This window comes from Ceratosolen solmsi, unplaced genomic scaffold, assembly GCF_000503995.2.
Source record: "Ceratosolen solmsi marchali unplaced genomic scaffold, CerSol_1.0 scaffold7, whole genome shotgun sequence".
In the NCBI taxonomy this organism is placed as follows: domain Eukaryota; kingdom Metazoa; phylum Arthropoda; class Insecta; order Hymenoptera; family Agaonidae; genus Ceratosolen; species Ceratosolen solmsi.
The window spans coordinates 14,311,502-14,338,657 of NW_011948413.1; the positions used below are offsets into that span (position 1 = coordinate 14,311,502).

At 27.4% G+C, this 27,156-nt stretch overlaps 3 protein-coding genes across 3 annotated transcripts; 2 read left to right on the forward strand and 1 right to left on the reverse strand.

The window, feature by feature from the left end:
- Positions 1 to 876: 876 nt before the first annotated feature.
- Positions 877 to 8,651, forward strand: EMC1 (ER membrane protein complex subunit 1). The gene is made up of 15 exons (XM_011506263.1): positions 877 to 1,167; positions 1,704 to 1,819; positions 1,931 to 2,114; positions 2,602 to 2,757; positions 2,828 to 3,164; positions 3,379 to 3,682; positions 3,894 to 3,914; positions 4,821 to 4,993; positions 5,095 to 5,256; positions 5,476 to 5,778; positions 6,042 to 6,219; positions 6,749 to 6,946; positions 7,064 to 7,189; positions 7,272 to 7,499; positions 8,171 to 8,651. Exons 1-15 carry the CDS (start codon positions 1,022 to 1,024, stop codon positions 8,329 to 8,331), a joined length of 2,793 nt encoding a protein of 930 aa, XP_011504565.1. The 5' UTR covers positions 877 to 1,021; the 3' UTR covers positions 8,332 to 8,651.
- Positions 8,652 to 11,246: 2,595 nt separating this feature from the next.
- On the reverse strand, positions 11,247 to 15,430 carry Tti1 (Telo2 interacting protein 1). The gene is made up of 14 exons (XM_011506474.1): positions 15,404 to 15,430; positions 15,198 to 15,334; positions 14,951 to 15,128; positions 14,698 to 14,875; positions 14,270 to 14,574; positions 13,988 to 14,199; positions 13,729 to 13,911; positions 13,429 to 13,644; positions 13,107 to 13,346; positions 12,369 to 12,914; positions 11,998 to 12,298; positions 11,700 to 11,928; positions 11,435 to 11,569; positions 11,247 to 11,333 (listed from the first exon to the last, which is right to left on the reverse strand). Exons 2-14 carry the CDS (start codon positions 15,202 to 15,204, stop codon positions 11,247 to 11,249), a joined length of 2,817 nt encoding a protein of 938 aa, XP_011504776.1. The 5' UTR covers positions 15,205 to 15,334; positions 15,404 to 15,430.
- Positions 15,431 to 15,918: 488 nt separating this feature from the next.
- LOC105367706 (uncharacterized) lies at positions 15,919 to 21,777 on the forward strand. Its single transcript, XM_011506475.1, has 8 exons — positions 15,919 to 15,986; positions 17,239 to 17,706; positions 17,793 to 17,988; positions 18,173 to 18,330; positions 18,406 to 18,659; positions 18,735 to 18,966; positions 19,049 to 19,244; positions 19,520 to 21,777. The coding sequence occupies exons 2-8, from the start codon at positions 17,350 to 17,352 to the stop codon at positions 21,775 to 21,777; spliced, it is 3,651 nt and encodes a 1,216-aa protein (XP_011504777.1). The 5' UTR covers positions 15,919 to 15,986; positions 17,239 to 17,349.
- The last annotated feature ends 5,379 nt before the right edge of the window (positions 21,778 to 27,156 follow it).

Genomic DNA, 27,156 nt, shown 5'->3' on the forward strand with positions numbered 1-27,156 from the left:
TATAATTTATCATTTATTTAGATTTTACATTAATATTTAATAACTAAGAGCAGTAAAAACTTTATTACCCAAAAATAGACTGAATTATTTAAAACAACGGTATAAATACATGTCTTTTAAAAATTATTAGGTTAGAACTATAAAATCTTTCGATAAATTCTCGATTACAAGTTAAATAACTCTTTGCGTGTAATTGATATTGAAATAATAATAATAATAATAATAATAATAATAATAATAATAAAACATAAAGCAATATATTTCTAATAAAAAAAAAATATACATCAGCCCACTAATATTTATTATTTCTTTTCATTTATTATACCGGCTTTCAAAATTAATCTTTAACATCAATTGCAAAACGGCAATATCGAAATATTATTACATATCGCCTTCTATCAACTTTCAGTTGGTAAACTAAGTAGCAGCAGGTGAAACCAGGTAGAATTAAAAACCTACAAACTACAAATCCAGTCAACAATTATATTAATTTCAATCGGGATGTTCTTAATAATAGCGATGGAAAATTTAAGTTAGCAAGACTGATATGAAATTTCGTTGATTATTCAAAAGTCAGAAAAATTTGTGAACAACGGTGTTATGATAAGGGAAATTTTCTTATATATAATACAACGTATTTTATCGTTCTTTCGGTATTATTTGACCAAGCATTATCAAATCTTAAGTCTAATTCTTATTTTAATAATTCGTTATGTTTAAACATTGCGCGAGCGAATGGTTCAGTTTCACCAACTGCCGGATATTCAACTCAACATTCTTCATAATTATGGATCTGTCAGTACGGTTGTCAGAAAATCCTTCTCTTCAAAATTACATGTAAAAAACAAGTCAAATTTGTAAAAAAAAAAAAAAACAAAAGAAGAAGAAGGAAAACTTACCAATGTACATTTGTGTCGACACCTGGTGCATTTAAACAAAATTTAAGTGTTATTATAGTCTATGTATTCTATATTATATAGACCAGGTCGTGTCCCTCGCCTCGTATATTCACTTTAATGCCATGGCTCCTCCGATTCTCACGATTTTCCGTGGAAATTTTAACCGGTTTTGCATTGATTCGCAATTTTTCCAGTACTTTATAGTCCTTCTCAGTCTTTTTAATCTATCGTTATGCTTGTACGAAGATCAGGTAGGAAAATTTGACTGGTAAGTACGTCGACAATGTACACAATTTGTTCATACCTAACTTCCACTTCCACACCTAACTTCGTCAGATCCTCTAATTAATCTAAACGCAGGCATCTGCTATTCTTTACAATTACCCCGTATTCTGTAATTTTGTCTACTTGCTTGCACAATTCTATTCCAGTAAGATTATTTATTTATCGCCGACGATGCGATAATATTGCGTTTGTTAATTATCGCACTTGCAATATGACTTGTGAATTAAAAGGTTAATTAAGTGACTTGATTTGATTTTTTAATTATTTAGTCTACGTGACGATATGATTAGAAACGTAAATAAACGATACACTTCCAATCAATGATTCCTATTTAAAATTTTCTTGATGATTTGACATTAATTAGATTGAATGAGAAATATGTTCGAGTAAAGTAAGGTTTTACGTTAATTACTGATTTCAATTAGTGCTAAAAACTATAAAATAATATTTCTCATAGCTTTTATTTATATTTTGTTTATTGAAAAATTATTACATTATCGTTACATTATCTTATTTTAGGAGGCAAAATTATGTAGGTAAAATCAAATTTGCTAATTTTGATAATGTTTCACAAGTAAAAAAGATTATTGTCGCTACGGAAGAAAATGTTATCGCAGCTTTAAATATTAAAACAGGTATTTTATAATTATTAAAGTTAAATGTTTTTAGTGCTTCATTTATATATATATATATATATATATATGTCTGTATGTATGTAATTTTTTTTTTTATTTATTTTAAAATAGGTCAAATATTATGGAGACGAGTATTAGAGAAGGGATACGCTGGTCGCATTAGAGCATTTAGTAATGTTGCAGATGATGAATTAATTTTGGTTAACGGTGGAGTTCCAGCGATAGTTCGATATTGGAATTTGACGACTGGTCATATTTTGAACGAGTGGCCAATAGCGGAACAGAATCCAGATAGGTCGGTTATTCGATAAATATGGGTTATTTTTTCAACATTTGAAACGATCGATAATACTTTATTAAGTAGCTCTCAATATTTATAGCAGCGATGCAAAAGTTTATTATTATTATGATAGCTTTAATTTTATCATTTATATAATTTCAGAATTGATTCTCCATTTATATCATATTCAACAGAAGGGCTTTACTGTAAAGAAAGGTTTCTTTTTTAAAGACTTAAAAACTTATGAACATTCACGTTGATGCACATTTTAATTGTTTCGTTTTTTTTAAACGTCAATCTTGTAATTTTCAAAAGTACACAATATCTTATCACAGATAAATGTTATGTTTTGTTTTGTTTTGTTTTTAATTTTTATTTAATTCAATCGGAATTCAAATAATATTTTCTATCTAACTTATCTCGTAAACATGTATTAATATTTATGTATTTATTCTTGTTTTAAAAAGAAATCATTATCAAAATTAAAATTTTTATTTTGCAGAATAGAAGATGTTCAATGGCATATTAACGATGGAACTTTATATCATATTCTGCCAATTTATAACAGTGGTGTCGAAGTTACTGCATACGACAGTAAAACAGGAGAAAAATTAAAAAGCAGAAAAATCTCTGCACCATTTATATCACAGGAAACAGAGTCAGTTGGTATATAAAATTAATTCACTTAAGCATCCATTAGAATATAAAATAATATTTTTATGTTTTAGATGTGTTTTAGCGTCTCCATATTTTATTTGCCTGAAAGGTGACAGTAGCTTAGCAATATTATTTTATATCAATATTTTTGAACCGAAATCTCAACCACAATCGATAACAATTAATACCATATTTGGTGCCGGAGCTGAAGGACCTTATCGAATTTCCTTAGTTCCTGGTAATATAGCTGCGATATCAATTAGTACCGACAATAATCGAAGAAAGCGACTGCTCCTACTTGAAAATGAACCGACACCAGTTCCTCATGACATCGACGGGGAGAATTCCGTATATATTACTAACTTTGATGATAAAAAAGTGGTATTAGAATTATCGTACAACGATAAAGTGAGTTAAAGCTTCGATACAATATTTCGATAGAACATAAATTTTCTCGTTTCTGTTTACTTTCAACAAAGAGGATATTGCCAAAAACGTATAGCTTTACATTTATAATTGCCTAGAATTAATTTAAATTATTTACGAAGAATGTAATTCTTAAATCAAATCGACAGCTTTAATGTAGCATCAAGCGAGCTAGACTTATATCTTTTTGTTTAAGATCACAACAGTTATGGCAACCTATCTAAATGAAAATGAACCTCAGTCTGAAAAATTACATCGTATAATTCACAATGATTTATACAGACCTGAAATTGTAGCGACCACGTGTACTTGCAAATCACTGAAGAGATATGCCTGTAAATTCTTATTATCTTCGGAGGATCACAGCATTAGTCTATTGGATAAAAAAGTACTGTGGACGAGAGAAGAAGCGCTGGCTCGCATCGTAGCAGTTGAGATCGTGGAGTTACCGATGTCAGATCGTGATCAAGCCATTGAAACAGAATTCGATCTAAAAGAAAGTAAGCAAATATAATTATTAAATGTCGAACAAAGTATTATACATTTATTATCTTACAATAACATAATAAACAAGTGGTCATGAATTACCTTGCGAAAAAATTTATTTGGCATATAAAAAATAAAATAATAAAATGAAATAAAACAATTTTTATACTCTAAGTATGTATAACATAATATTAACAAATTTCTTCTATGAACGGCTGCTATCAGGTCTTGATGTAGACAGTACATGTAAGTAGCGAAATGGAATAAGCTTTTTTTTTTTTAAATTATCGTTTGACATTGAATAGTGTACCATAAAATTGTAATGTAATGGCATGAATTTTTAACTCTTGTATTTCGAATTTTCGATAAAGGAATATTAAAATAGATTTTATATGTTATATTCCCTAATAGTTTGCATGAATTACAATGTGACTACGCTTTACTTCTTTTAATTCTTGTAGCATGAACCGTTTTGTGAAATTATTTAACATTCATACAAAATGTTATGCTATTTGGCATTTATTGTGCTTTAATAAAATTAGAAAAATTTAGTACGCAATAGTAATAATAATACTTTATGAAAGTTTAAAGTATTTTAAGTATTTTAAGTATTTTCGTTTTGGTTTTGTAGCTTTAAAATTTTAGAATTGAAAAAATACATATATTTGAAAGCGAATGACACGATAAATTAATGTTATACATTTTTATTATCCATGTAATTAAAATTTCTAGGACATAAAATTTGAATTACACGTTAATATTCATTTTATGAAATCTTAATACGTTTCTATTAAATATGAACGATAGGAGCGATAAATTAAAAATAACAAAGTTTTGAATTAAAATGTTGGATATTCTTTGTTATACCGTCGTTAATTAAGGATATTTTTGCGTAAAAAATAAATTACAAGATGTATTGATAATATTCGAGGTGTAAATTGTAAATATTTGTAATTATGCAATTATATGTCCAATGAATATTGAAATTTTTTTTTTTTGCTTTTTTTTTGGCATTTAATTATTAAGCCTAAATAATTCATGTACTTTAGCAATTACCTTTCAAGTTATATATCAACACGTTAACCTTTTAATAAGTTTGACTCATCCCAGAAACACTGTTTACAAAAAAACTAACAAAATAATTTATATTAGGGGATGTATTTGGTATGCTAGTGCGACGACTAAGTTCTCAAGCGAATCAAGTGAAAGCATTTATTCAAGCTGCTTTGGGTCTAGAGCCACAGCAATCTAACCAACGGGCCGATTTGGTTCGCGATAAATTTGGTTTGCATAAAATGATCGTGGCTGTCACGTCTGCCGGAAAGGTTATTAACTATATTTTAATAATTAATATAATATAACCGCAAATGCGTATATACAGTAGCATTGAAATCATTGCAATGCCAATACTCTTTTTTCTCCTCAGATATTTGGAATTGAATCGAAAAAAGGTGAGCTCATTTGGCAACTTAGAGTTCCTAATATTCAAGGATTTTCCAAGGAATCTGATCAGATGGTCCTATACGTTCAGCGTGGAAGTAGACATTTTCCACATCCACCTCAGTGCTCGCTGCTCGCTGCCGACAAAGTTAGTATTGCAGCGCTCAAGTCGAGTGATTTAATACAAAAAAAAAAAAAAAAAAGAAAGAAAAAAAAGTCTTCCTGCATTCAAACGTTAATTTTATAATATAGAATTTAAGCATTCCCTATTTAAACATACGTACCCAGTATAGATAAAATATACACACAGTGTATGTAATCGTAACAGTTTATTTTATTAATAAATGCTCTTTACCATTTAATTTAGGATACCGGCAGCGGTGTGATATTTACCTTCAATCCGATAAACGGCCAAGCCCTCGACGGCCTTACGAAGCTCAACTATCGGGTGAAGCAGTCGATGCTCCTGCACGTGACGACCGATAGCTTCCTTCGTAGCATCATCATCCTCGACGAGCGCGACCGGGCCTACGTGTACCCGGAGAGCGCTACTGCGGTCGCGACCTCCGTTGGCCGTAATACCTACATATTCACCGTCGACAAGGCCTCGGGCATATTGTCCGGATACTCGTTCTCCTACAGCACTCCCCAGAATCTCATCGCCAATAAGGCGCGTAGTTTATTATAAATTATCATTATAATTCCATCCCCCCGCCCTCTCTCACTCTCTCTCTCTCTCTCTCTCTCTCTCTCTCTCTCTATCTCTCACCCTCTCTATCTATCTCTCACCCTCTCGCTCTTTAATGACACATGACACGCGACACGCGACACGCGACACGCGACACGCATCTTTATGTCCCCTTATTGCGAAGGAGGGTGGCAGATCGGTGCTCAGTCTTATTTATGAAATTTTATTGTTTATATTGTTACTAGGTATGGGAATTGGTGCTTTCGCCGAAAAATCAGCGAATAACTCACGTCGTCTCCAAGGACCCCATCGAGCGCGTCCATTCTCAAGGTCGAGTTTTGGGCGACAGATCGGTACTCTACAAGTACATCAATCCCAATCTCGTAGCTATTGTTACGCAAGGGACCAGCAGCGTGCAGAAGAGTAATGAACTTTTTTTAAATATTTTCTTGCTTACGAATGGTTAACGCGACGCCATGATTTATGTCACTATTAATATCGCGCTTGTTGCATTAAAATGTTTTTACTTTCGATAAAATTTATAAATATAGCACTATCGGCATTAAGAAAAATGTAGGATTAAAAAAAAAAACAAAAAAAAAAAAAGAAAAAAAAGTATTTACGAAATTTATTTTGATATAAGATAAATTGGAATTTAATGCTGTCAAAATTTTTAATTTACGATCTACTAGTGTTGTTTGTAAAATTAATTAGACAATCACCTTTTAGTTATAATCATAAAATTATTATTAAGAGAACCTATTTTTGTAATATAATAAGATATGGATATTTTACACGTTCTTAAAGAAAATGTAATTAAGCATTCATTTTTGCATTGAAGCGGTACGTTTTATTGTATGAAATTCCATTTCGTAAAATTGTTGACTTATCTATTATATATTTATAGAAAATTCATCAGGAAATATATTTTCTATAATTATTTTCTTTTCAGATACACTTAATTTATATTTATTGGATGTTGTATCGGGTTCCATGGTTTTCTCCATCGTTCATAAACGAACTAAGGGGCCCGTTCATATTGTTCATTCCGAAAACTGGTTAGTTTATAGTTACTTCAACGAGAAAAGTCGTAGAACAGAAATAGCAACCCTTGAACTGTACGAAGGAAAAACCCAGAGTAATATGACAGGTTAGAACATCTAATATTACTATATATTATAACACATTGCCTTAAAGATTATTAAATAATATAATAATATTCACGGACAATAAATTGCGATTCAATTATCGATCATTTATATTACAGTTTTTTCATCGTTGACTACAACTAAGTTACCAATAGTGGAAAGGCAAGCATTTATTTTTCCTGCTTCGATAGAATCGATGCGAGAAACAATTACTGAGAAAGGCATTACTAGCAAACATATTTTAGGTTTGTTTTTAATTTCTTGCTTTGCTTTGTTTATTTTCAATCTACTGATGCGGATATATTGATGGAATAAACTTTATTTTAGTGGCTTTAGCTAATGGAGGAGTTTTAGAGCTACCTTGGATGTTGGTTGATCCAAGAAGGTCAATTAATCCTGAAATGCGAGAAGAAGGAGTTATTCCTTACATGCCTGAGCTACCAATTCACGTTGATGGCATTATAAATTATAATCAAAGCGTTTTTAGAATTTCTGGTATTCATACAAGTCCAAGTGGCCTTGAAAGCACATGTCTAGTTTTTGTTCATGGTCTAGGTAAGTTTTTATCATTTTATCATATGATTTGCGCTTTAACGGCTTCATTAACATTTGTAATAGCATAATTATTTAATTGTTTAATTAATTTGTAACGAAACATTAATAAGATGTTAATAATTGTCAATAAGTTGAAATCTCGTTTTATCGACAATCTTATAGAATTTAATGCCATAGAGCTTATTATTTTTTTAAACTATCAATTAACAATTATATTGTTTTTTTTTTTTTTTTTTAATATTGAAACGTTTAAAAAACAAAACAAAACAAAACTGGTCTTTTAAGATTCTTATTACAACTTTAAATAGCTTTTAATATTGCTGATTGTCAAATAACTAATATATCAATTTATTAAACTTTTAAAAATTTTTAAACGATCGTTAAGATACTCTTCAGCTAGAAATTTTCACCATCAAATTTCTTTATTAAAATCGTAATATAGTGGATTATTGTAATTCAAAATGTGCCACATGTATTTATATACTTGAAAGTTCACAACTATTTTCTAATGAATAACTAGACGATGAAAAAGATTTCTGTATATTTAATTCAGAGTTTAAGAATTCTTATTGCACTACTACTTTATAAGGCGTCTTTACTTTACGTCTTATTAGAAACACGAATATTCTTCAATTAAAACTAAAATATTAATTTAAATTATGTTATTGTAGATCTATTTTATACCAGAGTAGCACCATCAAAAACCTTTGACGTTTTAAAAGAAGACTTTGACTATTACTTGATTGTCATAGTACTCGCCGCTTTAGTAATTTCTTCATACATTACGAAGAAGTTGGCGTCACAAAAGTTACAAAAACAGGCATGGAAATGATGACTCTATAGGAAATTCAAAGTTATCTTTCATTTTTGGACCCTTAGTCTGCTTCTATTCACAATAGATAATATGGCAATTGTGGCATCTAAGTTCTTTAACCACCGATTATTATAGTTTCATAAATGACTATTCATTATATTAATTACATATATACGTACAGAGTTGCACATATAAACAATCGAATCTACTTATTTAATCCAAAGATCCTTGAATAGGCATATAATAGTTGTAAATTATGATTCAGGGACCTAAAGGACAGTACATATTAATTCATAAAATATTTTAAAAATATCATTAGAATAAATGTATTAAACTTTTTTATTTTGAGAATTATAAATAGCGAAGTTGCCGGATTTTATAAAATTCATGTTAATAATTCATTTCGAAAAGAAAAATATTTAAGTATTAAAAATTTACTATTAAACTTTTAGAATGAAAATTTGAAACTTTGTTACAGATGTTTAATAATATTTAATGTAATATAAATACAATTTGAATTGTACTACGTACCTTTAATATCGTTCACATTGTATTTAATATAAAATAAATCCAATTTATAAAATAGGTTTTGAATTATAATTAGGTAGTGAAAAAAATTGTTGGACGATATATATTAGCTTATTATTGTACATTCAGTGTTTAAGATTGACCAATTTTATTATAATTAATAATGTTTTTCCTCTTACACCCTTACAATTAATTCTTTTTCACTAATTACATAAATGTATTAGAATATTCATAATATTGGGAAAATTGAGTTTTATTCTCTTACAATTGTAATATCTACTGTAATTGGTATTATATTTAATTAGGAAAAATTAATTTTCAAGACGAAAAAGTATATGAAAATCATAGTATGTTTAAAATATTCTTTACCTCGATAGCTCTTGCGCAACTTAAAATGTAATTATGTGTAATAAAGTTATTAAGGGAAAAGGTCGAACTCCATAGGGGGATATATTAAATGTACAGATAAAATTATAATAATATAAGATCTTTTGTATCGTTGGACTAGTCTATATTAGTATGTTAATACTTTTTAAGAATTATAAAATCAAATCTTCATGATTAACGACGATAAAATCAACTATTGTTTAATGACAAGTAAAGTTTGTTTTTATCAATTTTTGTTTTAACCCATATTTACATCAGCATTATAATATGCCAAATTTAAATAATAATGTTAATAAAAACAAACATTTACATGTACATAAAAAATACAAACACTTGGTTTTGTAAACTACTACATCACGTTCTTATTCTATTCTTACATATAAGTTAAAATTACATAAATGTTTTACTTAGAGAATATTCAGGTGTTCAAAGAAAATAGTTTAAATTCTAATTTTTACGTAATGAAATAAAAGATTTTCACATTCAATGTTTTAAAATTATTTATATACTCTGGACATAAAATTGACCAAAAATCCAAATTGTTTTAATAATAATTTTATTTCATTCATTTATTTATTTACATCTTATTTACACAGTATTTTCAACTATATATATATATATATATATATATATATATATATATATATATATATATATGTAATTTTTATTCAATCATAATTTAAAAATAATATATAGCTATTATACATATAGCTAATACAATAAATATTTCATGATTAATATAGTTATAAACTATAATATACGTATACTTTACATTATACATTATAAAACATTCTTTAAATGATATTTTGATTTAATTAATGCATTTTCAAATTCAGTGTTTAATTATTCATTTATTGCCAAATATAACTAAATTTGTTTTTATTATTTGACACTGAAAGAATTTGAAATATTTGAAATATTTGGAAATTCTATCGATTTTAACAGATACGGTATTCGTATTTTACATAGTATTATTTTTTTTTTAACTAATCTAATTAAAATCATCGCTGATTATCTAGTACTATCAACATTATTGTCTTAATATTGTTATAAATGCATACTAGACGCAAAGATTTTATAAAAATATAGGCTTTATTTATACAGTTTTAATGTTGCAATACAATCAAGTTTTAGTAAAAAATGTAGAGAAAAAAAAGTTTGCTGAAATCGCTGGTTGAAAATTCTTATATATTTTATGAATTAATACATCGTCGTATTATACATGACATTAGAAATTCATTTAAATAATACATTACACGATACTAAATGTAGTAAAATTAAAAAAAATTCTGATAATTTTAATCAATACGATTAAACTACTATATTTATTAACATTATCATTAAGATATTCATGTGAATATTTCAATAAAAAAATATATTTGTTAGTAATTAGTTCATCTATAATTAACTAATACTTTCGTTACAAATTTTAAAAAATTATCCATTAAGTAAATATCTTATTTGATGTTTAAAAAGTCATTGAAATCATTATTGATTTAATTTTAGATTTATCTTTCACTGAAAACATATTTAGAAATAATGTAAACTATTTAGAACTTTTTTTTTTCATTAAAAAATGTTGTACTAAAGAAATATTCATCTAATGTACTTATGAATTTATATATTTTAAAGTAATTGTATTATCAAAAGTTATAAAATTGAATTTTATTTAATTTATAAATGATGTTTGTTTTAGTTTGAGAAAATATAAATGCATTAAAAGAATTAACAAAATTTCGACATAATTTTTCTCAGCAAAGCAAGATTTGAAAGTATTTAAAATTTTACTTAATAAAAACTATTAACTCAATATAACAAAAAATTTTCATAAAGAACTGTATATTATTTAACACAAACTCGTTAATACTATTGTAAATTTAAAAAACACAAGAATTTCCACGAATCTTATCATTGCAAATAGTTTGACTTTCGATTATATAACAAACATTTATGAATTTAATTAAAATATTTATAAAACCATATAAATATGAAAAATACAATAGTATAGATACAAATAATTACAATCTTTCACGCTTTACACGTATGTATGTTAAAATTTGTTGTATATTTTTGTAATAATTATTTTTGCCATTAAAATCCATTGCCTAATCGAAAAAAAAAAAATAATAATAATAATAATATTATTTAATGACATTTAATTGTATTTAAACAATAAAAATATTTAAATAATAAATTCAATATATACCTTGGAATACCATTCGCTATAATCGCATACAGGGACCACAGTTTCTACATGTCGATGCCAAATATCAATACACTTCATCCAAACAAGATCCGTATTATAATCAGAAACATCTTTGTACAAATTTACACAGTATTCCTATGAAAATAAAAAAACAAAAAAGAAAAACAAGAAAAAAAGAAGTGAAGTAATAATTGTACAACACCTTATACGATACCTTCCTTTCTAATTTATGTTTGTATTTACTAATAATATTTATATTAGGTACCTGAAGTTGTTGATGTTGTGAGCTATCGAGATAGGGTTCAACGGTCTCTAAAATATCCCATGTATCTTTTTCAAATAATTTTAAATTTTTTACAATAAATCCTAATTGCGATAAAATTTCTCTTTGTAATTTAAATGTTTGAGTATATTTATAAATACACCTTGAATTCTTTTTATAACTTTCTTTAGCAGAGTTTGTTAAGAAATTTGATAATTGTGGTAATATTTGTCTAGAAATATTTCAATAATTATTAATGAGTTTATTTCAAATTACAAATTATATTATATAAATTTCTTACTTTAGAGTTCTTGAGCGAATAAAATCTTGAGACACTTGACACAAGCAGCATAATAATTGGAATGCTTGATTCATTATGAGTGGATTTGAATTTTGAAACCTATGAATCAATGGATGCCAAAGCTCGTGTACTATAGGTAACAGCACATTTTCTGATTCCTTCAAAATAAAAGCACCTTCTTTCAATATCGATATTGCTAATGACGATTCATTAAAGTTTGACGATGGCAAAAAATGCAAACAATGTTTCATAATATCTTTAATCATAGTGATAAAATAAGGAACTTCGGCTTCTTTTTCATCTGTGATAAAGTTATATTTTATTAGTAAGTATAAAGTAAAAAATCTTTAATGCCATAAAATAGAAAATACCTTCACTAAAGTCAGAGTTTCGATGAAAATCTGCATTTGTATCGGCTTCGGAAATATTATTTACATTCTCATCCGTGTCACAATCATTGTTTTCATTTTCATATAATTTTGAATCTTTCACAGAATTGTAATATTGTAAAAAGTTATTTATAACAATTTCTGATGGCTTAAGACACTTTGGTTCATGTTTATTCTCAGAATCACTTTTAGACGTTAATCGTTTAATGCATATCACAAATGCATAAAAAACTTTAAGAAAAGACAGTGTGTTACGTTTTTGAATATTAGAACCAGATTGTAAAAGTAAGTCATAAACAATCTCTTTTAATTGTGGAAGAAAGTCCATTGTGCTGTATTTCGTTACAACCTCTACAACATTTAAGACCCCTGGATTTCTTTCTACTCTACGTAGTTTTACAGTTACATGATAAGATATATAGTCACAATTTACGCGAAATAAATCTCCTACTGTATTTAATTTTTGTGACGTTGTAATAATTTCAAGAGTCGAAAGACCTAAACTCCTTAACAAACTATGCTTATTGCCTATGTGAAAAATAAGAAAATATATATATTATTCAGGCACAAACATATACATTTCAAAAGATAAGTTTTAATCAATTTTATAAAGACTATAGTAAATACGTATAATGCAAATATTAAACATATTATTGACTTGGTATAATTTCTCAATGCATATTAAACTTTTTGTAACGGATTATAATTTCCATAAATTACCTGCTCTTTCAATCACTATATACAAGGTTTTTAAAAGAAAATCTTGATATTTTTCTTGTAAAACTTTTGCTATTATACCAAGACCTTCAAGAAGGAGACAGCACTGAACGATGTTATTTTGGGCTACATGAAGCGTAATTTCTTCAGAAACTTCAATAGGTAAGTCCCAATAATCCGATGTCGTATAGAATTCAATAACTTGCTTATATATCGAAATTTGCACGGATGAATCCGTAGATACTATTACAAAATATAATTTCAACTATTAACTCATTCGATTGACATAATGTCACGAAATTGTCATTTAAAGAAGAAACGTTACCTCCCAGTATAACATTCAGCATTAAAATTAATTCCTTTTTAAATTTTGGTAACTCAAGTATCATTTTTAAAATGCTATCAACTAATAATTTGTGATCTCCGAATTCTCCAAGAATTCGAAAGATACAATTCAATTTTTCGACGCAGGTCGAATTAAACAGAAATTTATGCTGCTTCCATGAATAAGCTGCCTCATGATATACAGTGTCGTCAAAATCTAAAAAAAAAAAAAAATCAATTTTAAATAACTTATACAAATGACATTATTTGTTAATACATTTTTTTTTTCTTAATTTTTTACCAATTGTCGAAATATCTTCCAATAATGAGATACTACTACTATCAAGTTCAGTTATATATATAAGACTCAATAGTAATTTTCGTAAATGTGCCGTTGAAAGTAAAATTAGTGATAGTCTTTGTTTTCCAAAAAGTTTCAAATATCCGGCCAAACGATCGAGCCACATCAGCTGCAATAATTCAGCTAAAAATATATAAAATATGTACATATTGACATGTTTGTGTTTAATTTTAAAATAACAAAAATATTTGGAAAGTACTCGAGGTTCTAATAATTCTAGGCATTTCTGTTAATAGATCGTACAAATTTTCTTCCAGCATTTCAACGATTGATTTCATGCTTTTATCTTGATGAAATTTATCTTGAATATTTTGTAAAGCATTTCTAGCCTTTTTAGCAACTTGTTCATTCTCATCTTCTGACATTGTTATTAAAATGTTTAATAAAATTTGAAAACAAGATTTCATATTTCTGTAAATTATATACGTTAAATCCATCGACATGTGTAAAAAACGAATAGAAAAAATAATAAATCATATACCTAGAACAATTTAATAATATAAGGCTAACACCCTCAACAAGCTCTTTTCGAACTTTATAGTGTGAATGCTTAGTTAAAGTGTTTAACTCTACAAGGATAATTTTTAATTTTTCAGACACTTCGGCGTACCAATCAGGAGTTCTTTGGGAAGTTTTTAAAATATGTTTTATTTTTTCAATAGTATTAAGATCTTTAGATTTTATATTATTGAAATCAAATGTATTTAAAGGTACTACTTTACTTTCTTCTTCGAGCATATCCTGCATAACAAGATTAAGCGCTTTACTCCACACTCGAATGGCCATCTACAAAATTTGAATAATTAAAAATAAACTTTTATTTTCAGTTATTTAGTTATATTACTATTAACAAATATTTTTCTTTAGGAATATAATAAATTCTTGTTACATGTTATTATCATTAATTACCATTGTAATTTTGTGATTTTGAATATCATTACCAACAGCAATTTCCAATAAGCCACTTGCTATTCCTGGTAAATACAACATAATTACATAAGCAATTTTATTACGTAAATCTACATCTTGTGTCTCAGCTTCTTTCTGTACTTGCAATAATGTCATGATTGTTCTTATTGCGGATAACCTAAAAGCAAATAAATGTTAATAAATTATATATATACATATGCATATATATATATCATATTTGAATTTATTATACCTTAAAGAAATGGATTTTTCTAATCTGGCTATTGTGACACATAAATAAATTCCATGACTTAATAGAGCAGCATGTTTTCGTGTATAAAACAATTCAATAATGTTTATCGAACAATTTCCTATTAAATTATTCAAACACTGAATTACAGTTTCTTTTAATTCTTCGTGTGCCTCTATTACTAAAATTAATATAAATTAATGATCATAGTGATAAAGAAAAGGTTTTTAAAAATAGTAGGTAAACATACATTCCATAGCATTTGTTTTGTGACATAATTGAGAACGTAAACATTGATAAATTTCAAAAAATAATTTAGGACTGTCGATTGTAATTTTGGATATTACAGTTTGTATACCTTTAGTTAAAGTTAAATTTATATCTTTGCTGTAATAAAATAAAATGAATTAAATATAAATAAAATTAATTATTTTTATCTCAAATATATATGTATACCTAAAAGTATTATTTCTTATGTGATATGTTATTGGATACAAAATATCTTCATACATTTTTTGAATAATTATATTTGGAGTTCTATTAACTAAGATTAGGATTTTTGTTAATGTTTCAACATTGGGTTGCTTCAGAAATGAATTACACAATGTTTTTAAAACAAAATAAACATCGTCGATTGAAAGTTCTTCCATGCTGCAGTCTATAATCTTATTAACGATAGGAATTAACATTTATTTCTTTCTAACATTGTAGAAAATTGGCACGCGGTATACATACATTGTTATGTTTTGAATATTATACACGCGTGCACACACGGCACCCATACGCGCGCTCGCACGCACACACACGCACGCACACACGCATATATATATATATATATATATATATACATATGAGGTTATAATAGGTTATGCGTAAAGTAAATATTTTCAGTAAAAACAAGAATACTGAAATCTGAATCAAATCGAATAAGCCTTAATGTAAAAGCCCAAACGGAAATTATAATTAATATCTATCTATTGATATATGCTAGAGAAACGTAGAGTGACTTAGAAAATAAAACTGTATGCAGCTTTATCACGTATGATATTAATATTGTTTATATTATAAAGTAATAGTATTGTTTTTATATAAGAATTTATAAAGTTTGTGTTTTCTTATTTTATGTTTTCATTTATTACTGTTTGACTCGTAATATATTTATTTTAAAAGTGTATTTATGAAAATTTATTGTTAAAATTCTTATGTTAACTGTAAGCATAATATCATTAATAATAGCGATTTATTAAATTTATTAGACTTATGTATCTATATTTATATCAATATTGTTTGAAATTGCATTGCCAGTGACTTAATAATTTTGCTTCAACGCATACACGCGCAGACTCAAGCGCGCGCGCGCGCACGCACACAACATATGTACATATAATTAATTTAGCTAAGGTCTCTTATTTTTTCTTCTCGATTCTTACAAGCCAATGATATGTGATCTTATCATTTTTTCCGATCTACTATTCACTAAGGGTAATGACATTTATTTTCATTTTAATGAACAGAGTGTTGTTGATGTACGTAGATACTGATTAACATGAGATTGTGATAACGAGTTCGTTACATTTATATTTTTCACAGATGTAAAAATTAATCATCATACGAAGATTTCATTTTTTGTGTTTGTCTTTGTTATTTATTTTTTATAATATTACGTTAATATTATAGAGTAAATTAAATGATATTTCATTCCACAGAAATTCAAATAACGTAAATCACAATTTTCTTCGTGCTTCCGTTGTTTTCGTTTTGAATTTTTAAATGTTTCCTAGACATTTTTACAGTATCATTATTGGTGATAAAATTTATTTCTTTTAAGTACCAACCAAACATCTAAAATCACCAATATTAAAAATGTGTAGATCATTGTGCCGCAAGTTTGAATATTTTTAAACAATTAATTATGCGTGCTTTATCTTAATAATTAATTTTTGGCAATAATTTGAATTTAAATTATGTACTATTTCATTTAATATTATGGTGCGATTTTAATCTTTTATACCTGCGGTTTGTATAACCTCGTTAACCTCAAAATATTGTAACGTTATTTAACATTACATAATTTTAGGAATTTTATTAAATTACTATAATTATTGATATTTTTATTCTTCATGTTATTTTACTGAAACTTTGAACTAATTTTGAAATTGCATTGCACGTACTTTCAATAAATAAAAATGAACATTTTAACACGCTCATTAATAATATAAAATTTTATGTTACAATATTATTTCTTTTATAACGAGATGATATATAAACATATTTTACTTAAATGATTTCAGAAAATGAAGATGCAAGTTCCAATGTAAAAAAAAGTTAAACATAAAAATTGAAATGAACATTTTGGAAACAATGACATTTTATCTACAAGTGTTTTATTATATGAGAACAATATGAATTATTACCAGAATATAAATAGTTGCAACAAAAATTATGACAAAAATGAAGAGCATAATGATTTCAATACCAGATTAAAATTTATCGATACTCAAGATACAAATTCCATTGTATTGAATAAAAATGATTATGATCCAGAGTATGATATGGAGGTCAATAAATTATTGGAAGAAGCTGAAAAGGACTTTTTGTTAAATGAAAATTCAAATGAAAATTCAAATGAAATTGTTGCAAATGAAACAAAGTACAGTGATGATTATGAAAATTTTAAAAGCAAAAAATTTGAAAATTATTTAAATGATTTTTTTGAGAATGATGAAGATAACAATATTCCAGAACAATATGATCAACTGGTGTGTGTAATAATTCTATATTAATAAAAACTATAGTTACTTTTAATATAAATAGATATTTAATTCTGTACATAATATGTTTGTAGATTCAAACTAAAATTAAAGAAACTAAGTCACGTTTAGAGATTTTAAATACTTTAATTTGTTATGCATATACTAATGATTCAACAAGAGATCAAATTATCAGAAACGAAAAAAATGATAATACAACATTTTGCAAACTTGATTATCCAATGCATCCACCATTTTGTAGAACTTGGCAAAATTATTGGAGATTTAATTGTTCGTAATTGTTTTTTTTTTTTTATAATAACTTTAATAATATCAGTTGTAAATATTTGTTATTCTATAAGTCAAAATCTGAGGCAAAAGAATTATAATAGAATTAAACCATATATTGAAACTTGAAGATTTATAATAAAATTATTTTATGATGTAAAATTTATAAGTAATAAAACTTTTATAGGTATTATTAAGTGTAAATTAAATTCGTTAGATCCATGTCATGATCATACGTTCAATTGTAAAATGTTATTACTTCAACATGTTAACACAGGAATTACAACTAAAAGTGATCATATTAATCGTAATGAATTTCCTGAGTATGTCATGCATGCTGTTGAGGTATTTAAATTCATAAAGAATTTTGTTTTTATTCACTTTTTAAAAAATTTATCAACATATATTTTGTATATTTAGTTGTTTCAAGAGTTTGCAATTAAAACTTATAATAAATCGTCATATTTTAAACAAGAAAGAACATCTTCCAAAAAAATCCATGAAAAACCGACATGGAGCTATATAAAATTAAGAAGTAATTACAAGAATGAATTAATGTTAATCGTTAGTGGAAAAGGTATAACTCCATTAATGGAACCTTTAAGGAAATATTTTAATCGTGGGCCTGGAAGAAGTTGTAATGTTGTCTCATTGTACTGTATTAATGCAAGATCGTACGTCACTTATTAATATGCTTTGGTAAATTTTTCATAATTTCAACTTCTTGAGAAGATTACTTTATCTTTCAGGATGAAAAGAAAACAGCAATTGTCTCCATTACATATTACAGGTTGTTTCGAATTAAGAGACAAAATTGGACCAATTGAAATTAATTATAATCCAAAAACAAATATAAGTTTCAATTCTGTACAAGCGTATCTGCTAGGCGAAATAATGTTGGAGTATTTATCACCAACTACGGATACAACTTTAATTGATTTAGGATGTAATTATGGTGTTCTAAGTCTCATGTTAGCCCATGTAATTTCAAATATCCTATTATTTTAATCGTATTTAATCCTATCATATCAATCATGAATTACAACTTTTTATTTTATTTTAGAAATTTGATAAAGTTATTGGACTTTATACACTTGACTACCAGATAAAAATAGCCGAAGATATAAAATCCTATAATAATTTATATAACACATCTTTTATTATTTGCAATCCAAAAGAAGTAGAGAGTAAATGCTCATCTTTAATTAAAAGATGCACATCCGTTGCTGTCCTTAATTTGGCCTCACCGTATGGAAAGAGTAAGCTATTATTTCTTACTGTTTACATAAATTTTATGAATATAGGTATAATATCGTTTATTTGCAATTTGCGCAAAGAAAAGAGGAATGTCTCATTCAAGATTTTTTCTTCTACTGAAAACATATTTGTTTTTAATTGAAATTAAAAGTTATATAAATATTTCATTTAATATACTTTTTTAAGAAACATACTTATGGCAAGAGTTCTTTTTCATAAATTGTCATTCTTAATATTATGCAAATTATTTTTTAATTTTTTCTTTTTTAAAAATTAGGTTTTGATGCCATAAAGTCTTTACGCGATTTACCAAGCATTTGGAGAGTAGCTGTATATGGCTCATTCACAACAGAATTTCATAAATATATTGTAACTTTAACATCAAAAAATGAATTTATGGGTACCGAGTTTCTACCAATGCGGTGTAGAATCTTAGATAAATCTCCAACAAATCCTAATGAATTTGATATTATCATTCTATTTGAAAGAAATGCCTTAATTGAATCAAAAGTAGAGCTGAGTAATACTGATCCAATACTTAATGCTAAGACAAATCTAGATCATTTGACTTCCAATCGTGACAAGCCAGAGCTAAAATTACCAATAAAAAATGATGAGAATTTTTATAAGATTAACCATCTTATACAAAATTTGCCTTGTAATTCTTTTTCAAATTCTACTTGTTTATCAAATGTCGATAAATTTGTTTCAAACTGCAAATCTAATTTATCAATATTGAAGGGGTTAGATTCAAAATTTTTTTTAAGCGTAGAAAGCAAATATAATCAACCACTTCAATCTGCGTCTATGGACAATTATTCTAAGCCGAAGGATTCCAAAAGAAAATTTGATGGTACATTACGAAAACCAGCACAAAAACAGTCAAACATTTTATTTACCTCAAAATTTAGGGACAATCGATTTAAGTCGAATGTATCTTTTAAGTCCAATAAAAAACAATCTAATTGCATAAAGGAGATTAAAAGAAAAAATGTCCAGAATCGCTCGTCAGTGCTTAAAATCGAAAAGAATCAGTTCAATTATTTAGATAAACAGAATGTCAATATTAGATCGTTAGATTTAGATTCAGAAAGAGAAGATGGTGAATTGAGCCCTGATAGTAGTGATTTAAATCCAAATGTATCTTTTGTAATGTCAGAAACCTCAGATATTAATAGTGAGTCAGAGGCGATTAATATTACAAATCATTCTTCGACGAAATATCAGACCATAAATCCAGAACTTCCTGCGTCTCCGAACGTTAGAATAAAAACTGAAACTGTACCACCTATCTCCAATTCATCGTTAGATGGTTTTCACTTAAGCGTGAAACCAATTCAATCGTTTTTATCAAGAAAAAATTGTTCGATCGGTAATGAGCAATCGACGCAAGCTCTAGAGACACCTGAAACATTGCATTTACCAAAATGTTCACAATCACTTGAATCCACAATGTTACCTGTTGCTAATATTAAGCAGGAAAATACAGACAACGGAGACATCGTTAAAAAAGAAAAAGAAAACGATGCGAATGACAATAAAAACAGTGCAGTTAAAGTAAAAATTGACAAAGAAGTCATGGTAAAAAAGGAGCTTAAAAAATTTAACGAAAAAGTATCAAAAGATGCAAATAAAGGAGATTCAGTTATAGATCTTCGAAACTGGATTGATAAACATAAAAATCTTCAAAAGCAGTTAGATCGCGATCGTGATTATTATCATAAACCAAAGTATCGATACAATCGTTCGCCATCGCTCACCAACAGAAGATACAGATCAGTGGCATCATCGCCAAATCGAAATTACAAATTTTCCCCATTACCTAGATATAGATCGCCTCTATCACCAAACCGAATTTCCGACAGAAGATGTAGATCACCTCTGTCACCCAATAGAATGCCTGATAGAAGATGCAGATCGCCTTCATCGCCTAATAGATTTTGCGATAGAAGAGGCAGATCGCCGTTCCCATTCAGTAGATCTTTCGATAAGAAAGGCAGATCGCCTCTGTCGCCCAATAGATTTTACGACAGAAGATGCAGATCACCTATGTCACCAGCGGACAAACGTTTTAAGAAATCACCGCATTCGCCAAGATATAGGCAATCATCTAGTTCACCAATGGAATGGAAGTACAGGAACTGGAAAAGAGCGAAATCCCCGTTTGAAAAGAGGAGAGTCAAGTCGCCGGCGATACGCAGACGCAGACCGAGATCTCGATCCCGGTCCCGGTCCCGGTCCCGGTCACGATCACGATCACGATCACGATCACGATCACGATCACGATCACGATCACGATCACGATCACGATCAAAATCACGATCACAATCACGATCAAGATCACTCTCACCGATGTCATTGCCATCGCCATCGAGACGATTCTCTCAACCTTCTTATAATCAATATTCAAAATTTCATAAAACACAGAAAGCACCGGAAGATTCACATTCTTATGCAACTTCGGATAAGCAAGATAATAAATCCAAATGTGATAATCAGCAGAATGAGGAGACTTCCAAATCGAAAAAAAATTGAGACATGAACACTCTTTTAATTCTTATAAGCAATAGGAATTTAAGTAGAGTTTTGTTATAAAGTACATTTATAAAATTAAATTTATTTCATTTATTTTTCTCTCAAATAGCGCCAGCGCCACTTGTATAGCACGAATCGATCTATTTAGTAAAAACGATAAAAAAAAATTGTCTAATTGCGTCATCGTTAAGGATATGACGACGAGAAGAAAAAAAAAGAATTAAAATAGAGAACATAAACGAATCAATCAAAACGAACAGTTTTTTTTTTTTACGAAAAATTAAGTTTTCTTTGTACATCCGTACATCAATAGCACACATACATTTTACAAAGAATATCATTGACAATAAGACATTCTATCTATTTTGCTGATACTAATATTTCAACTTTATTTCCCCACTATATAAACCAAAATGATTTTTAAGTTTTTGAAATTTGAGAATTTAAATAAAATACTGAACTGGCAATATGAAATAGACACGAATAGACAAGTGCACAAAATCAACATTCAATCTTTTATTTTTACTTTATTCTGCATATTATATTTTTCATGGTTAAAATAAAATGTATAAATTACGATTTCCAATATTTGTCGATCCATTAATTTATTTAAAAACTTAAAAAGAACTTATGTTTGCAGTTTAAATTTGTATTTAAATTTGATAAAATCTTAAAATCTTGCCTAGATAAATTCATCTATATGGAAGATTACTTTATTATTACTTTATTTTTATTCATTTTTATAAATGATTATAATTCCCATTGCAAAATATAAATAAAATGAAATATTTCAGTAAGATTTTTATTAATAAATTTAATACAATTTTTATTTATTTGAATTGCACGTTCACTTTTGCATTCAGTAATTCTTTTTCTTTTTTTTTTTTTTTGAATATTTTTTATATCATAACATAGAGTTTTTAAAGTATTATAATGATTGTTTGAAAATTAAGTCGATTGAAAAATTTGCCCCCCCCCCCCCTTTTTTTTTTTTTTTTTTTTTAATTACATTCAATAACAAAATTTTTAATACTAAAAATTCCAAATATTTTTAAAAGTCAAGAGAATTTGTATTAGAAACGTAGTGATATTTTTATTTGCCTTTCCTTTTTATATAATCTTTATTTCATTGTAAATAGTATTATATTGCTTTTAAAATATTAGCATTCATTTAATTTTTATACCCAAATGAATTTTTATTCAATACAATAGTATAAATAAAAAAAAAGAATTCCTTTACAATTACGTACTAAAAATATTATGTTATTAAAGATTGTGAATTTCATTAATTTAAAGATAATTAGAAGGAATTTGAATATGATGTTCATGTTTCATATAATTATAAGTAATACAAAATCATATTTTAGTATTGAATATTTATAAAATGAAATAACATAATTTAATATTTTTAAAAGAAATTTTGTAATAAAAGCATTTCTATTTATGTAAATATGATAGTCATATTAATAATTAGTAAATCGACATAAGTACGCGTACCATGTAACATCACTGTTTTATACATATTTCGACTGCTATTGTAAACAATTTATACAGATGTCAAGAATTGTGATATGAAAAAAACTGTGCATGTATTATGATTATTTTGTTACCTGGTTCTATTACACTTTGTAGATATAAAGATTAATTATAAAATGCTCATTGTCAACATAATATCAAGCGATCTGTCCAAATTTCTCTCAAAATGAACAATGTAAATACTGAACTGACTGTATGGAACAAACCAATTGTTCATGTTCATATTGACGAAGAATATTCCACTCAAAGGTTTTTTTTTCTATGAGTTTATTTAAAGATCGAGGGATTGACGTTAAGATCGAACATTGTACACGTTGTGATTGTCAATGGTGAAATATCATTTCTTATGGAATGTACGATAGTCGCTGATATTCGTCCTGTCATATATGCTCTTGATCGACAATGTCCATCGTCTAAGCTTGTAAGAAGGTATTAATTACATGTAAAAATGCACAAAGTGGCTCTCTTCGGTTAGTGGTGGTACGCATTTGTGCAATCGACAATAAATGGGCAATAGAATTACTCACGAGGGGAGTGTTTTTCGTTCAGTTACTTTATTCGATACTGTGGGTTTGGTATTTCTACTTTTCGTTTTAGGCGGAATTTTCCTTTGCCAGCTCACAAATCGCTTATCATTATGCTGGCGACGAGCATTGATTACTCATAATAATAAATACTAAGTTGTACGCTCAATATTGCCTTACTGTTTTATACAGCGAATTCTCTTACTACTTAAAACTTGTAATAATCTTCTATTTCAATTTTTTTTTTTTTTTTTTTTTTTTTTTTTTTAATAAAATTATACTTCATAAAATACCAAATCTAAATATAGAAAATAAATATTTTAATGGACAAAGTTATTTTCACTGTAATAAAACGACACGAAATCAAACATGTTACTATTTAAATATATTGTATAAAAAATAAGTATATCTGATATCAATTTAATATAATTGTTAAAAATATTAACTTGCTATAATATTGCATTGACTGTATTTTTCTATGATGTTATTAATATTTTATTAAAATTCAGAAATGTTATATTTAAGTATAAATGAATCATGATTTACCATAATTGTCATAGATATTTAAATAATGTAAATAATATAATTATATTTAAGCTTGCCCGAGAAACATATTAGTACCATAGTTTTAACACTTTTCATTATACATTGACATTTGGAACTATTTTTCGTAGTAAAATAAAAAACGTAAAAAGAAGAAAGATACCAGATGATTACCACAGCATAATATATGTGATATACGTCATTAAGATTAATGCATATTATTTTACCTTTTTTAAATTCTCCATTTTACAATAATTTGTGTGTGTGCGCGCGCGCGCGCTTGTATGTGGGTGTATGTGCGCTTTATCATAAGAATATTGATAAATATTATATGGAATGTCATAATCAACTATAATTTTTATATACATTTTTTGTAATATCACTAATAAACAAATAGAGCAATTATAATTCACATATCATGCGTAACAATATGTTTTCATGCGTAATTATGAAATTAAACATATAATTAATATTTTGATAAAAGAAATTAATTATTACAGGACTCGGAGCAATTAGAGTTTTAAGGTGGAATTTATATTATCTATTACTATTAAAAAAACTTAAATATTACTATTTATATTATTTTTCTTTCCTGCATTATGCGTATCAATGCATGTATATGCTTATGCAAGTATGTATGCTCGTACGTACATACACAAATGTATAAGCAAATATTATGCATATATATCTATTCATATAAACATGAGTGTATACTTACATTCGTAATTCTCCAATTATCTCGTGAATTCTTAATATAATTGCCTTTAACGTGATTCTTTTAGGCATTAAAATAGATATAACAGCAAAGATTTTTGTATCTATTGAGAGAAGTTTTTATTCAGCTATAGAAATATTATAATATTGATTTAAATAAATTACTGCTATTATATTATGTATTTATAATACTTTTACACCAACGTATTTTATAATGTTTTGCATAATAGCAATAATAATATTAATGATAATAACAATAATAACTCTAAATATGTAAAATTTTACATTTAGCATACGAATATTTTTTACCATATTTCAAAATTATATTTTAAAATTGAAGTCTAATGAAAATGACATAAATAAAAATAATATTTAATTTATAATAGTAATTATAATGATTATTCATTATAGTGAATTTCGTACGCCCAGAAAAGTTCTACGTATAACGATAAAACTTATAACAATTTACTTTACTAATTGTTTTATGAAATTTAATTTCGCTTGAATAATAAATGAATTGGGAAGAATTTAATTTGGCTTACATTTTAGTGTGACAATATTATATTAAATTTTTATAGAAATTAAGATTACACGGTAATAATTTAACTTTTTTTTTTTAGTTTCATTTGTGGTATAAAGAAATTTTGACGATTAAAAGCTAAATTGTAGATCGACGAAAAATTCTGTTATTTCCGGTAGGTGTTAAAAATTTCTTCTCATGTATAATTATAAATTAATAAATTACACAATTAATAATTCCATCGATGTTAAAAGAAGCGGTTTACACTGCCGTTTAATTTCAATAAAATCGTATTTTGCAAATTTATTTATCGCGGTTAAATACTACGCCAGAACAGCTTATTCGTAAATTATTAATTAAATTAATTAAAAAAAAAAAAAAAAAAAAAATGTAGTGTTTATATGTACAGATGTAGATAATACGTGATAAAAATAATAAAATTTGTTCGGAAAAGCAATATTTTAATCTCGACGCTATTGTTATTAACGTAAAAAACATGAACATTGATGAGATAAAATTAATGTAGAAGAAAAAAAAAACTTTACCCGCCACAATGCATTCTTACTCGGCAGTTTTACCGAGGAGAGGGGAAATAACAATATGAGCTTATATTATAGACACGTAGCCAGGAAAATATCATAAAAGGAATCGGGCGAGAGGAGAGCTGGGAGAAGGTAAGAATGATAATATTATAGCACATACATTTATTTATTATACGTAGATTGTTCATAGCTTATGATTTCGTCTATCCTTTATGCAACAGCAATATTATTACAGTATTACAGCTTGGTCAGAATAACAAACTTTTTTTGTGTGTTCGCCACCCCTGCGCAACTCGACTGATTTCCTTCTGTTTTTTTTTTTTTTGTTAATTTTTTTTTCATTTCGTTTTATTTGTTTTTTTTTATTTATTTTATTATTATTTTTTTATTTATATTCGATTTTCGGTTTCTCTTTGCCCTATTCATTCGTCGATTTGCTTATGCATTTGTCCTCGTCGGGAATCTACCGACAATGTAGTGCCGTCCAGGCTACGTCGAGTCACCGGATGTGCGAGCCTGAATGGCTGAGCCCTAAACATCGGCGGCAAATTCGTAATCGGGAGAGCCGATCAATGATCCGGACATGTCGGTCTCCCGTGCTTTCCTCGCTCATTCTCTACCTCCCCGTTTCCTTTTGCCTACCGCACATTTTGCTTCCTTATATTCATCTTCCCAAGCGTTTCTCCGTACCCGGGTCGCTCGGCTAACGACAATTTTCCTTCACCCGCATCTCTTCTCCATTAGCCGATTCACGACCCGGACCCTATAACATTGCTCCTTCGAATTTCCGCGCTCCTGTGCACGTAAGCGCACTACGTACTTCTTCTCCTTACGCTTTATTTTTGTAAATTTCGCGATTCATTGTGTGGTTTTGTTGGGCGCGTTCGTATACGTTTCGTCGTCGTCGTCGTCGTGTATGTGCGTGAGCACGCTCGCCCGTATGTGTGTAAAGCATGCCTCCTTTGTGTATTATTAATTGTTTCGTAGTTATATTTATGTC